This window comes from Somniosus microcephalus, chromosome 4 (genome assembly GCF_052327205.1).
Source record: "Somniosus microcephalus isolate GS21.2 chromosome 4, FLI_Smic_1.0, whole genome shotgun sequence".
Taxonomy (NCBI): Eukaryota; Metazoa; Chordata; class Chondrichthyes; order Squaliformes; family Somniosidae; genus Somniosus; species Somniosus microcephalus.
The window spans coordinates 195,345,804-195,361,336 of NC_140990.1; the positions used below are offsets into that span (position 1 = coordinate 195,345,804).

Genomic DNA, 15,533 nt, shown 5'->3' on the forward strand with positions numbered 1-15,533 from the left:
TCAGGAATCTGCAAGCCACGACACTGTGCCATGTTGTGGAGTGCACAGCAAACCACGACGATTTTGGAGACCCTGGCTTCTGAGTACTGTAGGGCTCCACCTGCTCTATCCAGGCATCTGAAGCACATCTTCAGCAAGCCGATGGTTTGCTCGATTATGGATCTGGTGGAAATGTGGCTGCAGTTGTAGCGCTCCTCAGCTTCGTTGGCTGGCCTCCTCAATGGCGTCATTAGCCAAGTCCTCAGGGGATAGCCCTTGTCTCCAAGTAGCCATCCGTGAAATTGGTCTGGCAGACTGAATAGCGGAGGCACACTAGACTGGCGCAGTATGAAGGAGTCATGACAACTGCCAGGGTACTTGGCACAAACATGCAAAATCTCCTTCTTGTGGTCACACACCAGCTGAACGTTAAGGGAGTGGAAGCCCTTGCGGTTGACAAAAATACCTGGATTGTGAGGGGGTGCCCTAAGGGCCACATGTGTGCAGTCAATGACACCCTGTACCCTTGGAAAGTCTGCCAGATGACCTAATCCAACTGCTCGCGCCGTCACATTTGCGCGATCCCTGGTGAAATGGATGTGGTTGTGCGCGAGGGCAAAGAGGGCATCGGTTACCTGCGTGATGCAAGTGTGTGCGGCCGACTGGGAGATGCCGCTGATGTCTGCTGCTGATCCCTGGAATGAGCCTGAGGCAAAAAAGTTGAGTGCGGTGGTGACTTTGATGGCCACTGGTAAGGAGTGTCCACCTGGCCCTCTGGGCTGCAGGTCTTGCTGTATCATTGCGCAGATGTCAGTCACCACCTGTCGCAAAAGTCGGAGCCGCCTTTGGCACTGCTGCTCAGTCATGTTGAGGTAGCTGACCCTGTGTCTGTAGACCCTGTTTGGGGGGTATCTCCTGCGCCGACGGGCTTCCATGCGCTGGCCCCTTCTGGCCTGTGCTGCTCCTGCTCCTGCTGCTGCTGGTGCTGCTGTTGTGCCTGGTTCTGCTGCTGGCGCGCCTGGTGCTGGAGGTCCTCTAATGCCAAGAAGGGAAGGAACAAAAGACCTCCCATGCTTCTTGTAGATGCCTTAGTTGAGGAAGCGCTGAGTGAGGGTGGCGAGAGGGGTCTCGCAGGAGGTCACACTGGAGAAGTATGTGAAGCTACAACCTTCCACAGGTGTGGCTAGGCCTGGTAAAAGTTCCCCCAGATCTGAGAAAACAAAGTCCTGCCACCTGCAAATGATGACTGATCAAATATCCTCTTTAATTATTATTTATTACTGTTGTTTTTTTATTATTACTGTCTTTCTATTAGTATTTCTATTAGTATTTTTATCATTGTTATGTCATATTTATTCCAATGTTGGGAGGACTCGTAAAAATCAACATTTCATTGTGCAGTACACACGTCTGCTGCATATATGACAAATAAAATTGAATTGAATTGAATAATGTTGGACCTGCAGCTGATAGTCAACAAGCCAATAGTGTTCACGCCAGGTTTCACAGGCGTCATCCCCACCAGACGTGTTTTACGTGAGAAAAGGGTTAAACAGGCAAGGGACTGTTAAAATGGGATTATAAAGGCCAATCAGTGCTGTTTAAGGGCCCTAAAGACCAATCCCGCCTGTTGCAGGCGGTACTGATTCGGGTCAATCAGACACACCTAAGTTAAAATGGCGTGGAGGTGGGAACCAGGCGGGGGGGTCGCGACCCCTAGGTTTTGCAATTTTAACCCCCTGCACGCCTAAAAGCCCACCTCACGGCCCAATGAAAATCGAGGCCATAAAGTCATGGGGCTGGATTTTGATTCTGGAGGCGTGTAGGAGGCGGGACTACAGCTTTCGGGGTTGTAGTCCCGCCTCCATCGAGTTGTGGCCAACCCACGCGATTTTCACTTGATTGACCTGGTTGAGCCCACCCAGTGGGCTCAGCAGGCCAATTAAGGGCCACCTGGCAACAGGTGACGTCACAGATTGACATTCATCTGTCAAGAACTTTTGACAGATGAAATATCAGCGTTTGACAGCTCTTTGAAGCTGTCAAACACTGACAATCTGTACACTAAGTTAATTCCTTCCTCTCAGGCAGATTTAGAGATCTCTCCAGAACAGAAAGCTGAATGCTGCAACTTTTGACAGCTCACGGCCATTCTGCTTTCTGTGCCAGTGAGATGAGGGACTCCCGAGACCTGAAGGAAGGAAGGCTGTAAAGGTAAGTAAAACTTCTTTAAACACTTTACACACACCAAACACACTTACCTCTTCACTCATGCACCCATCACTCACCTGAACACCGGACATCTCGAACCCTCCAAGTCCTTCAGCCCGACGGCCCGCCTCGCTAACTTGGCGTGGTTTGGAGCCGTCGGGAATGAATCCTACACTTCAGCAATAAAAATAGGGATTAGGCTAAAAACTGCCTGTTAACTACCTGTTAACAGGCAGATAATGGGCACTAATCCCCTTCCTGCTTCGGGGAGGTGGCTCCCAGCACAGGTCGGGTATCCGCCTCCTTTGAAACTGGTATGGAGGCGGGTTGGGGGCGGGATGGGTTCGTGCCCCCCGATTTCAAGATTTTAACCCCACATGCGCCTCCAATCCCACCTCCATGGCCCAATGAAAATCCTGCCCATAGAGTTATACAGCACAGAAAGAGGCCCTTCAGCCCATCGTGTCCGCGCCAGCCATCAAGCCCTGTCCATTCTAATCCCATTTTCCAGCACTTGGTCCATAGCCTTGTATGCTATGGTGTTTCAAGTGCTCATCTAAATGCTTCTTGAATGTTGTGAGGGCTCCTGCCTCTACCATCCTTTCAGGCAGTGAGTTCCAGATTCCAACCACCCTCTGGGTGAAAAAGTTTTTCCTCAAATCCCCTCTAAACCTCCTGCCCCTTACCTTGAAACTATGCCCCCTGGTTATTGTATAAGAACAATGAAGTCTTGCTGCAATTGTATAGAGCTTTGGTGAGACCACGCAGTTTTGGTCTCCTTACCTAAGGAAGGATATACTTGCCTTAGATGGGGTGCAACCAATGTTCACTAGATTGATTTCTGGGATGAGAGGGTCGTCCTATGAGGAGAGATTGAGTAGAATGGACCCACATACTCTGGAGTTTAGAAAAATGAGAGGTGATCTCATTAAAAAGTATAAAATTCTTAGAGGGCTTAACAGGGTAGATGCTAAAGAGGCTGTTTCCCCTGGCTGAAGAGCCTAGAACTAGGGGTTAGAGCCTCAGGATAAAGTGTTGGTCATTTAGTACTGAAATGAGGAGAAATTTCTTCACTCAGAGAGTTGTGAACCTTTGGAATTCTCTATCCCAGATGGTCTTTCGTTGAGTATATTAAAGACTGAGATTGATAGATTTTTAGACACTAAGGGAACAAGGAATATGCAGATAGTGGGGGAAAGTGGAGTTGAGGTAGAAGTTCAGCCATGATCTTATTGAACAGTGGAGCAGGTTTGAGGGGCCTTATGGCCAACTCCTGCTCCTATTTCTTATGTTCTTATGTTCTTACTCAAACTCAGATTCCGATGCCAGGAAAATGCAGCTGCTTGCTCCTGGACCTCTGCCGATGCTCCCTTTGCCGTCAATCGGGACATCACTGGCCAGCTTCCCTGCATCTCATAGGGAGATGCCACAACTCCATTCTGATTCTCTGTCCAGTGTGACTCAGATTGAAACTGACTGTGGGAATGAACGACCTCCCTCCTCCAGCCCGTCTCTGGGGAACAACCATCTGTACTGAAGGCATGACCCATGACGCAAAGGCAGTCACTGAGGATAAGGCACTACTGATTAGTACTCAACAAGAGCCAAGTATTAATTCGTCTTTCAGATAACTATATCAGTCATGTTTACTTCTGCATGCACAAATGTGTTGTATTGGTTTTTGCTTTTATATATACTGTATGTTAGCAGCAAGATCCATATTTTAGCAATGTTTGTCAACAGGGATTTCTTGATTCAAGCAACAAACTTCTCAAGAAATTAACTTTAGATAGCACAAAGTTACACTGAATTATCTTCACAATTTCTGTTGGGATTGCACTGTGTGGAAGGTATTTCCTGGAATGTTACGATGCCTCCGGGTATAAGAAATTACATTCTTTAATGTCCAAGGCCAATCATTCAACTGTTAAATGCAGTGAATGAACTTTTGTCACTGCTGCTCACAGCATCTTTGTCCCTTTTAAGTCTCGTCATGATCCTAACCTCGAGCTGAATCTTCTTCTTCTCACTAAACTGCTTCTCCATCTGAAAAAGAATTGGGGGAAAGAACAAGTGGATCAGAGAATAAATGGAAAACATATCATAAATGAGGAATAGTTAAAGTAAGCGCTGCTCAACTTTCTTTTTGTTGCCCTAATTTTTTGGCTGGAAATTTCCTCGGAACTGCTTCCACTGTGTCGCCAGAAGTGCGGCGGAATCCCTGTTCAAGCACATAGATAGGGTTACCACCACACTCCCTGCGAAAGTACGGTAGCGGTGTAAAAGCAGCTCCGAGGAAATTCTCGGCCTTTCAAGCCTATTATACGTCCTGGAGCAGGGCAAATTGCCACACTGCAGGGGTTAACAGAGTAGATAGCGATTTCTAGAACAAGGTACCAATCACTTTCCAAAACAGCAAAGGCTCTGGTTTAAATACAGGGGTAAAATTTCCATGTGGGTTCTCCTGATCTCTTGCTGTAGCTTTGGGGGACAGATCGGCAGGAACCCACAGAGAAACTTTATGGGCCAGAAATTCCAGGCCAGAAGTGTGAGTACGGTCGGCTTACTCACGCTTCTGGCCGTTGGAAATGCCGGCGTTCAGCATGAACAGCGCATGCGGGGAACGCCGGCATTTCCAGACCTCGAGCGCGTGCGACTGCACAGGCAGCGCTTGCGCAGTGAACTTCGTGGATTTCATTCATGAAATCCGTGAGGTTAAGTCCTTAGAAGTTACACTGAAAAAAAGCAAGTGTAAAGTTGTTCATTGGCTGCGGAGGAAGATATATTTTATCGTGGAGCTTTTGAAATGCAATATTTTTGTTTGGGAAAGGGAGGGAAGTTATTTTAAGAAATTTTAAGTAAGTTTTAAAGTTAACATTTTTTTTTTTTTTTTTAAAGGGTTTTCAGAACGGTAGGTAGAAGGAGCAATTGTGGCTGTGTGAATGGAATGTGAGAATGAGTTATGTATGTATGTCCACATATATTCCTTTACGTATATGTATGTATGTTTTTAATTATGATTTTCCAATAAGTTACTTTCTCTGAAAGTCAAAATTAAATAATACATTCATACACATAAGTAAAGGAATATATACATAACACGCAAAGGAATATATACAGACATACATACTTTCAGAAGCTCCACGATAAGAAATATCTTCCTCCGCAGCCTCTGTAGCAACTGTACCCATGCTTTTTTCATGTGTAAGTTGTAATGACTGGACCTCACTGAAAGCATTAATGAAAGCGGCGAATTATACTGCGCACGCGCTGCATGTGCAGTCGCACGCATTCTGCCTCTGAACCCCTTCGTTCAGAGGACAGGAAATGCCGGTTTCTCCCACATGCACTGTGCATGCTGAAAACCGGCATTTCATCCGGCCAGATGCGTAAGTACCCCGACCGTACTAGCGCATTTGGAAGGGAATTATTGGGCCAACATTTTACATGTCAATAAAATAAAAAATTTAACACTTGCACGACTTGCCCCCTCGCATCTGCGACTGAGGGTCCAAGGAGGTGCATTGCGCAAGAGGTCATCATCGGACGTATCCTCACACTGTTCCCTTTGGGGAACTGTATGAAGTGGTGGAAGGATTTATGGCCATGATTAACGCTCATTCCGTGACCGTAACCATCTTTGAACCAGCCATTAGGGTGGTTAGTCCTATGGCGGGAGGGTTTTACGGGCTCCCACAATCCATCTGGGGGGGGGGGGGGCCACCAACACCCACGGACGCAAGTATCCCGCTGGATGTCCACCCAGAATTTAAAGTTGGAGCTCCGACTCCACTTGCCGGGACTGTCTGGAGTGGGGTTCAAAACCCTACTCCTTCTGGCCCAGCGGCGGGGATGCTTACTGCTACGCAAAAGGCCCACTCCGCACAAAAGGTGACACCCATACGTTTCCTGCGCCTTTTCCCTCCCCGTGACTGGAGCCCTATGCTGCCATTTCACGTTGCTAATCGGATTGGGCATTTGTCATAGCGGTAGGATCCCCGCCGCTGGGCCAGATCAGGGCCGGGTTTCGAACCCCGCTCCAGACAGTCCCGGCAAGTGGAGTCGGAGCTCCGGCTATAAATTCTGGGTTGACATCCAGTGGGATATTTGCGTCCGTGGGTGTGGGTGGCCCCCCCTCCTTGTATAGCTTGTGGGAGCCCGTAAAACCCTCCCGCCATAGGACTAACTGCCCTAATGGCTGGTTCAAAGATGGTTACGGTCACGGAATGAGCGTTAATCACGGCCATAAATCCTTCCACCACTTCATACAGTTCCCCAAAGGGAACAGTGTGAAGACACGTATGTCGACGACATTGCTAAATAAATAAATGGAATTTAAAAAATTCTTTTAGGGCTTTTAAAAGTCTTTAAATTGCTTTAATTCTCTTTAAAACTACTTCAGATTACTCAAAATAATGTAAACATTTTAAAAAGTTTATAAAAGTTACCAAAATCTTCAAAAAACTTCCAAAAACCTATTTAAACTGCTGCTTTGCATGTAAAAAAGCAAAGCAGCTTGACAGAAACATTGGGGGCGTGTCCAGTGAAACTGAGACCTCAAGGGGCGTGTCTCACTTACACTGCACGCTCCTGGGTCCGCGCTGGCTGCACTCCTGGGCGGCGTGACGTCATACGCTGCCCGGGAATGTGCTTTCTATTTCTCCAAGTTCAGGCGTCCCAGAAGCTGATCGGCAGGAGCGCGGGGTAAGTGCAAATGCGGGGCTTGCACGCGCTGCAAGCCCCGTTCTGGAATTTCTGGCCCTATATTTATGGTGCTTCTCTGCAGTTTCTGCCGAAGTTACAGTGTAATATCAGGAGGTCCCCCGGAGAAATGTTACCCCAAAGTTTGGAAATTACAACTCTGACTCCTCAAAGATATAAAGAACCAGAGTGGACAGTAGGTGATTTACCAATCCCCCGTGATGTGCATGTACACATCAAACACTGGTTAGGCCTCAGCTGGAGTATTGTGGACAATTCTGGGCACCACACTTCAGGACAGATGCAAAGGCCTCAGAAAGGGTAGAGATGATTGTTGTGTATGTACCTTTAAGAGAATAACTGGTCTCAGACTGCAGTACCGGCAGTGGCCACCCCTGTATAAAAGGCGCTAGAGAGCCTCTGTTGTTTAGTTTCGCTATGGACTTCCACCAGTAAAGATCTGTTTGTTTTCACTCCTGCTGGTCCATGTCTCAATCATTCACGGACTTAACACTGGCGACGAGTAAGAAACGAACTTACCTGCAACTCAGCAGCAGCTCCGACGACGTTGTTGAAGGTCGGAGCCAGAAGAAAGAAAAAAAAATTTAAAAAATAAAGAAGCCATTGAAACTCGAGAAACGGGCGTCGACCGTCAATCATCGATTTAAAAACTTGCAGGAGAGACTGTCCAGAGCCAGGCTGGGTTCCTCGGTCTGTGGTTTCCCAGCTAATCGGGCTGGTGGCAGGTAGTGCTCTGATCCTTCCTGGGCTGCGGCGGGCTGAAGCTCGATCGGGTGGCTTTTCAACGGGGCCGGGCAGCGAGTCGGGAAGCGAAGAGAGAGAGAGAGAGTGGAGCACACAGGGCGCGGCCAGTGCTTCGAAGCCGGGCAGCGTTCGGACCTAAGAAGAGGGAGGGAAGTGTCCCAGAGGGTTCGCTCCATGACGGGAAAATAATAAAAGAAAAATAATTAATATTTAACGCGCAGGAAACCGTGGAAAGCAGCGCTAACAACAGCGGGGAAGAAGGCAAAGCGCGGGAGGCGCCATTTTAGATTTGCAAGATGCCGAAGACTGGCTGTATCACTGCTTTTGATAATACATTAGAGGACTGGACCACGTATGTGGAAAGAGTCGAGGTATATTTCGAGGCAAACGAAATAGCGGAGGGGAAAAAGGCATCGATATTGCTAAACTTAATGGGCGCTAGAACGTACGGCCTGTTGCAGGATCTGATTACTCCAGCCAAACCGAAGGCGAAGAGTTTTAACGAAATTGTTGCTGTCCTACAGGAACACTTAAACCCTGCACCGCTGTTGATAGCAGAAAGATTTAAATTCCACAGGAGAACTCAGCACAAAGATGAGAGCAATGCTGAGTATCTTACGGAACTACGCAAGCTATCAAAGCACTGCCAGTTCGGAGCAGGACTGGCAGATACCCTACGGGACAAATTTGTCTGTGGACTCCTGAGTGAAGGAACACAGAAGAAGTTACTCTCAGAAAAAGAGCTGACGCTAGATAAGGCTTTCAGCGTGGCAGTATCATATGAAGCAGCAGCCAGGGGAGCTGCAGAAATTCAACAAAAACCACAGGAATACGGCACCCACGAAATGACACGGGAATTTGCAAAATGTTATCGCTGCGGCAGAACTAACCATGACCAGAAGGACTGCTGGTCCAAAGACAAAATATGCAGACAATGCGGGAAGATTGGACACATTGCACAAGTTTGTAGGTCTGGGAAGAAGACCAGCGACAACAAAAAGGCTACTAAGGAACCGAACAAGAAAGTACAAAAGATGACGGACAGTAGTTCCGAAGACCAGATGAGCGATAGTGAATCCGGAAACAGGAGACTAAGCTGTCTCAAACTTCACAATGTAATCGCAAAAGAGGATCACCGAACCATTTGGGTCACTCTCACGATAGCAGGGTCCCAAGTTAAAATGGAATTGGATACAGGATCAGCGCTAACCGTCATGAATCGACGAGACTACGAGCGGCTATTTTTACACATACCCTTGAGAGAGACATCCATCGTCTTGACGACGTATACGGGGCAAAAATATACCCCAGAGGAAAAATAAGGGTGCCTGTCGAATACAATGGCAAGAAAATACGGAAATTGTATCTCTACATACTGCCAAATGGTGGACCACCGTTATTGGGATGGGAATGGATCAGGAAGATAAACTTAGATTGGCATTCCATTCATGCAATGATGGTGGACGGTAAAAAAGATGAAGACGTCACTCCTGGGCGATTGTCAACAATCTTAGCTAACGCCAAAGAGGTATTTCAACAAGAACTGGGCACGCTTAAAGGTGTAACCGCCTCGATAAAAATAGAAGAGAATGCAGTTCCCAAGTATTTCAAAGCAAGACCGGTACCATATGCAATTCGCCCAGCCATCGAGGCAGAGCTGGAGAATCTGGAGAAGGCGGGCGTGTTGTCTAAGGTCGACTGGAGCGAGTGGGCGACACCCATCGTTCCTGTCATGAAGAAAACGTTAAGCAATAAGTCCGGAGAGCCAAGGAAGATTCGCATCTGTGGGGATTTCAAGGTGACGGTGAACCCAGTCCTTCACACAGTACAATATCCTCTTCCAAGGATAGACGACATCTTCGCCTCACTGTCTGGAGGGAAGTGTTTTACAAAAATTGACCTAGCACAAGCATATTTGCAGATGGAGGTTGAAGAGTCCTCTAGGAAGTATCTCACGATAAACACTCACAGGGGTCTTTACCAGTATCATCAATTGGTATTCGGAGTAGCATCGGCTCCGGCGATATGGCAAAGAGCGATGGAACAAGTCCTGCAAGGGATTCCGGGGACTCAGTGTTACTTGGACGACATCCTTGTAACAGGTGAAGATGACAGTGAACACCTTAACAACCTAGAACAGGTGCTCACTAGACTACGGGAACATGGGCTGCGAGCCAACCGCCCCAAGTGCGAATTTTTTAAGAAACAGATATCGTATTGTGGCCACGTGATTGATGAAGAGGGGTTACATAAGTCCCCTGACAAAATTGAAGCGGTTGTTAAGGCCCCAGCGCCTGAAAATGTGTCGCAACTGAGGTCATTCCTCGGGTTGGTGAATTACTATCATAAGTTTTTGCTGAATTTGTCGACAATTCTGCACCCACTGAACGCCCTGCTATGAACGGGGGTAGCATGGAAATGGAACGATGATTGTAAGCGTGCTTTTCAGAAGAGTAAGGACTTAATCACTTCAAGGGAAGTATTGGCTCACTACAACCCAGCACTGCCAATCAGGCTGGCGTGTGATGCGTCTCCCTACAGCATTGGGGCGGTACTGTCACATAAATTCCTTGATGGTCTAGAGAGGCCGATAGCTTTTGCGTCACGCTCGTTAACTTCTGCCGAGCGTAACTACGCCCAGATTGACAGAGAGGGCCTCAGCCTAGTGTGGGGGGTGAAGAAGTTCAATCACTATCTGCACGGTCAAAAATTTACTCTACTAACCGATCATCAACCCCTTGTCTCCATTTTCAACCCTCAGAAGGGCGTACCGATAATGACAGCACAACGGCTGCAGAGATGGTGCCTTTTCCTAGGGGCACACCAATATGACATCGAGTACAAAGGAACTAAACAGCATGGAAATGCTGATGGATTGTCACGTCTACCGCTGCCGACGGTGGAAGAAGAAGACCTTGCAGTGGATCCAATGGAGTTATTCCACTCGACCATAGTCGAATGTCTCCCTGTGACGAATGCAAACATAGAAAAGGAAACACGGAATGACCCGACACTATCACGGGTCTATGATTTAATGGTGAAGGGATGGCCAGCACATGGCGAACCACTGCTGCCAGCATTCTCGCCGAGAAGAGAACAGCTGTCAGTATGCAGAGGAACCTTGATGTGTGGATCCAGAGTAGTAATTCCACCTAAGTTGACGGATAGAGTGCTCAATGAGCTTCATGAGGGTCATCTGGGTGGGGTAAAAATGAAGAGCTTAGCCAGAGCGTTTGTGTGGTGGCTGAGAATCGATAGAGAAATCGAAGAGATGACCAAGAGCTGTGCAGGATGCCAGAAGGTCCAAAACGCCCCACCACAAGCTCCTCTGCATCCATGTGAGTGGCCCTCATCTCCATGGCAAAGGGTGCACATTGATTTTGCTGGTCCCTTCATGGACTCGATGTTTTTAATTGCGGTGGATGCACATTCAAAGTGGCCAGAGGTAATAAAAATGTCCTCAACCACCACGGAAAAAACTATCACAGTTTTACGAACCATATTCGCCAGGAATGGGCTGCCTGAACAGATTTGCTCTGACAATGGACCACAGTTTGTGTCTGAAGCGTTCCGGAGGTTCTTAAAGAACAATGGTGTTAAGCATTACACATCCGCCCCATATCATCCAGCCACTAATGGATTGGCCGAGAGGTTTGTCCAAACATTCAAGAAGGCTATCAAGGCAATGTGTAATGAAGATATACCCCTACAACACAAGGTGGACAACTTCTTGTTTGCCTACCGGAATGCGACACATGCGGTTACCAACCAAACTCCAGCCATGATGTTCTTCAATCGAAGACTACGATGCCGCTTGGATTTGGTTAAGCCAAACGTCCGAAGAGATGTGGAGAACAGGCAGTTTCAGAATATGAATGAAAGGCCGACCAGGAGTTTTAAGATAGGTCAACCAGTTTTGGCCCGGGACTACCGCACTGAGAAATGGCAGCCAGGAACGATTTGTACACGACAAGGACCTCTCATGTATACCGTGGACGTTGGGGAGAGCATTGTAAGACGCCATGCTGACCAGATTCTAGAGTCACTGGAAAACGTCAACTCCACACCACGATCTGACACACCTGGTAATGAAATTGGCGTACCAATTGCAGCTACCGCAGAACCGGTAATATTGGAGGCAGATGAACCAAACAAAGACATTGATCCCGACGCAACATTGCCAGAAGAACCTGATACCCCAAAGAGGCGTTATCCAGACAGAATGAGGAAGCCTCCTCAAAGACTGAACTTATAATTGCTTAAACTTAACCAATGTATCTAGCAACAGTAATTGTGATTGTAATTCGTTATCATTTAGTTGTTAAATGAATGTTATGTACCGTTTATCTAAAAGGGGAGGAATTGTTGTGTATGTACCTTTAAGAGAATAACTGGTCTCAGACTGCAGTACCGGCAGTGACCACCCCTGTATAAAAGGCGCTAGAGAGCCTCTGTTGTTTAGTTTCGCTATGGCCTTCCACCAGTAAAGATCTGTTTGTTTTCACTCCTGCTGGTCCGTGTCTCAATCAGTCACGGACTTAACAATGATGTTTACCAGGATGTTACCAGGGATGAGGGACTTCAGTTATAAAGAGAGGTTGGAAAAGTTAGGACTGTTCTCCTTAGAACTATTCCCTCTGGAGAGTGGGTCAATAACTAGAGGTCATAGATTGAAAATCAATGGCAAAAGATCTAGAGGGGAGATGAGGAGGATTGTTTTCACTCAGAGTTGTCGGGATCTGGAACGCTGTACCTGAAAAGGTGGTGGAAGCTGATTCCATAAATAATTTTAAAAGGGAGTTAGACAGGTACTCGAGGATGAGGAACTTACAGGGTTACAGACAAAAGCGGGAATGTGAGACTAAACATGACTGCTCTTTCAAAGAGCCAGCACAGGCACGATGGGCCAAATGGCCTCCTTCTGTGCTGTAAGTTTCTATGATTCTATGAATTTCAAAAGGACTCCCAATCATTTCAGTGAACTTTTGCTTGACAGCCACTAAAAATTACTCTATTTTTTAATTATTTTATATTGTGGCGGAGCCACTAGGGGGACTCTGATCTAAGGTACATAATTATCTTTAACAAATTATTAGCTACAGAATGAATCTGTATCTAGGCCAGTTCGGCCTACAACAGATTGACTTCTTGGGCCACCGCATTACTTCGGAGGGCGCAATTCCGCTGCAGTCAAAGGTCGAAGCAATTACGGCATTCCCAAGGCCGCAGTCCACCAAGGCTCTTCAAGAATTCCTGGGCATGGTGAATTTCTACCACCGCTTTGTGCCCAAGGCAGCACGACTCATGCAGCCCCTCTACGAGGCCCTCAAAGGCAAGGCCGGAAAGGATACAATAGCCTGGACGGTCGAAATGGACAACGCTTTCGACAACACAATAACCACTCTAGCCAATGCAACTATGTTGGCGCACCCTCTGCCAGGTGCCACCATCGCCCTTACCACTGACGTTTCCGACTATGCCATAGGCGCTGTGCAGGAACAGTGGGTCACTGGGACGTGGCAACCACTGGCATTTTTCAGCCGCCAACTCCGGCGCAACGAACGCAAATACAGCACTTTCGACCGGGAGTTGCTGGCGCTGTTCCTGGCCATCCGCCATTTCCGTTTTTTGTTAGAAGGACATCCCTTCACTGTGTTTGTGGATCACAAACCACTGACCTTCACCATGGCCAAGACTGCCAAACCGTGGTTGGCTCGACAGCAGCGACAGCTAACTTTCATTTCAGAATTCACGACAGACGTCCAACACGTAGCTGGCAAGGACAACTTGGTAGCTGATTGCCTATCTCGCGCGACCGTACGGGCGGTCCAGCTGGGCATCGATTATGCCCTCATGGCTACCGATCAGGCATCCGACCCTGAAACACAGGCGTATCGCACCGACACCTCTAGCCTCCAACCGACCGATGTGCAATTCCACGCTGCAGGCACCTCGTTACTCTGCGATGTCTCCATGGGAGATCCCTGCCCGATTGTTCCAGTCGCCTGGCGCCGCAAAGTTTTCGATGCCATACATGGGCTTTCGCATCCTGGCGTGAAGGCATCTCAAAAATTAATGTTGGCTAAGTTCGTCTGGAGAGGAATGCGTAAGGATATCCGTGACTGGGCTAACACCTGCGTCGTCTGTCAAAAGTCTAAGGTGCAACGTCACATTAAGGCCCCATTGGCCACGTTCGCAGTACCAGAATGTCGATTCGACCATGTCAACATGGACCTCGTCGGGCCGCTTCCACCGTCGCAGGGGTTCACACACATCCTCACCATGGTCGATCGTACTACTAGACAACCAGAGGCAGTTCCTCTGGCATCTACTACGTCCGCTGATGTTGCCAGAGCATTCCTCTCCTCGTGGGTCGCACGTTTCGGCATTCCGGTGGACATTTCTTCAGACCGCGGTCCACAGTTCTCTTCCGAGCTCTGGAACGCTGTGGCCCAGGGTCTCGGCACCAAGCTTGACTGCACCACGGCCTATCACCTGCAAGCAAACGGTTTGTGCGAACGTTTCCACAGATCGTTAAAGGCATCGCTGAGGGCCAGCCTCCAAGGCACCGGATGGGTGGATAAGCTTCCGTGAGTCATGTTGGGTCTCCGCACGGCACCCAAAGAGGACCTGCAATCGTCCGCCGTGGAGCTCGTGTACGGCCAGCCACTCCGTGTACCGGGAGATTTCCTGCCGCTTCCAACTGAGCCGTGGTCCGCAGCTGACCAACTCAGCAGCCACCGGGAAACAGCCAGGCTTTTTGCGCCTATCCCAACTTCGCATCACGGCCTTCCATCTTCACACGTACCAGCGGAGCAAAAGGAATGCTGAATTTGTATTCATTCGTCATGATGCCCATAGCGATTCGCTCAAGGCCCCTTACACAGGCCCTTTTCGCGTACTGGAGACAGGCGACAAGAGTTTCTCTGTAGACATTGGTGGTAAACCCGACCACATATCCATTGACCATCTCAAACCAGCACGCCTGGACATCGACTGGCCAGTAGAGACCGCACAGCCACCACGGCGTGATCGACCTCCCGCTGCATCCACGCCAGACCGAAGGCTTCCATCCACCAGCCCACCCGTTGTTCAACAACGTCCACTCCAAGAATACAGGAGTCGCTCTGACAGACTTGTCAGACCTCCTAGTCGATTGACTTTTACTGTTAAAGACAATTCTGGGGGGGCGCATGTGGCGGAGCCACCAGGGGGACTTTGATCTAATGTACATAACTTTCTTTAACAATTTATTAGCTACAGAATGAATCTGTATCTTTGTTCATATCATTGCATGTACATAGCGCGGTCCCTTTAAGAATGAGACCAAACGCGATGATGTCATCACGTTGATCACGTGATCCTCCAGCGGCGGGAAAATGTGCTGACGTCATGACGTCAGGCTGGGGAGCCGCCCTAGCCAGTCCTCGTGGAGCCAGCAAAGATACAGACCTGTAATGTAGTTCTCCTGTGTTTTCGTTTTAAACTCTGTTGATTAGTGTTAAACATCGTTTGTTTGATAGACTGACTCGACCTCAGTCCTTTAGTTAGGAATCTAGCCATTCCTACAATATATATATATTTTTACACTTCATCTAGAGCCATCTTTTGTTTCTTAACTTGTCCCATTACCATCTCCTTTTGCTTTGCACTATCTCTTAATGTCTTTTAATCTCTCCTGCCTTCCATCCTATCACAGGCCCCCACTTTTGGTATTTACTCCCCTCCCCCCTTTCCCTGCCCCTACACTTGCTTAAAAACCTGTTCCATCTCCAGCTTTTTCCAGTTCTGACCTGAAACGTTAACTCTGTTTCTCGCTCCACAGATGCTGCCTGACCTGTTGAGTATTTCCAGCATTTTCTGTTTTTATTGTTTAT

General features: G+C 48.1%; 1 protein-coding gene across 1 annotated transcript in view; it reads right to left on the reverse strand.

The window, feature by feature from the left end:
- Positions 1 to 865: 865 nt before the first annotated feature.
- Positions 866 to 15,533, reverse strand: part of LOC147120110 (thioredoxin domain-containing protein 6-like) — a 221,116-nt gene continuing 206,448 nt past the window's right edge. Inside the window, exon 22 of the mRNA XM_085985657.1 lies at positions 866 to 4,236. Coding sequence (XP_085841783.1) covers positions 4,220 to 4,236 — 17 coding nt within the window. The 3' untranslated portion in view covers positions 866 to 4,219. The remainder of the gene's footprint in view (positions 4,237 to 15,533) is intronic.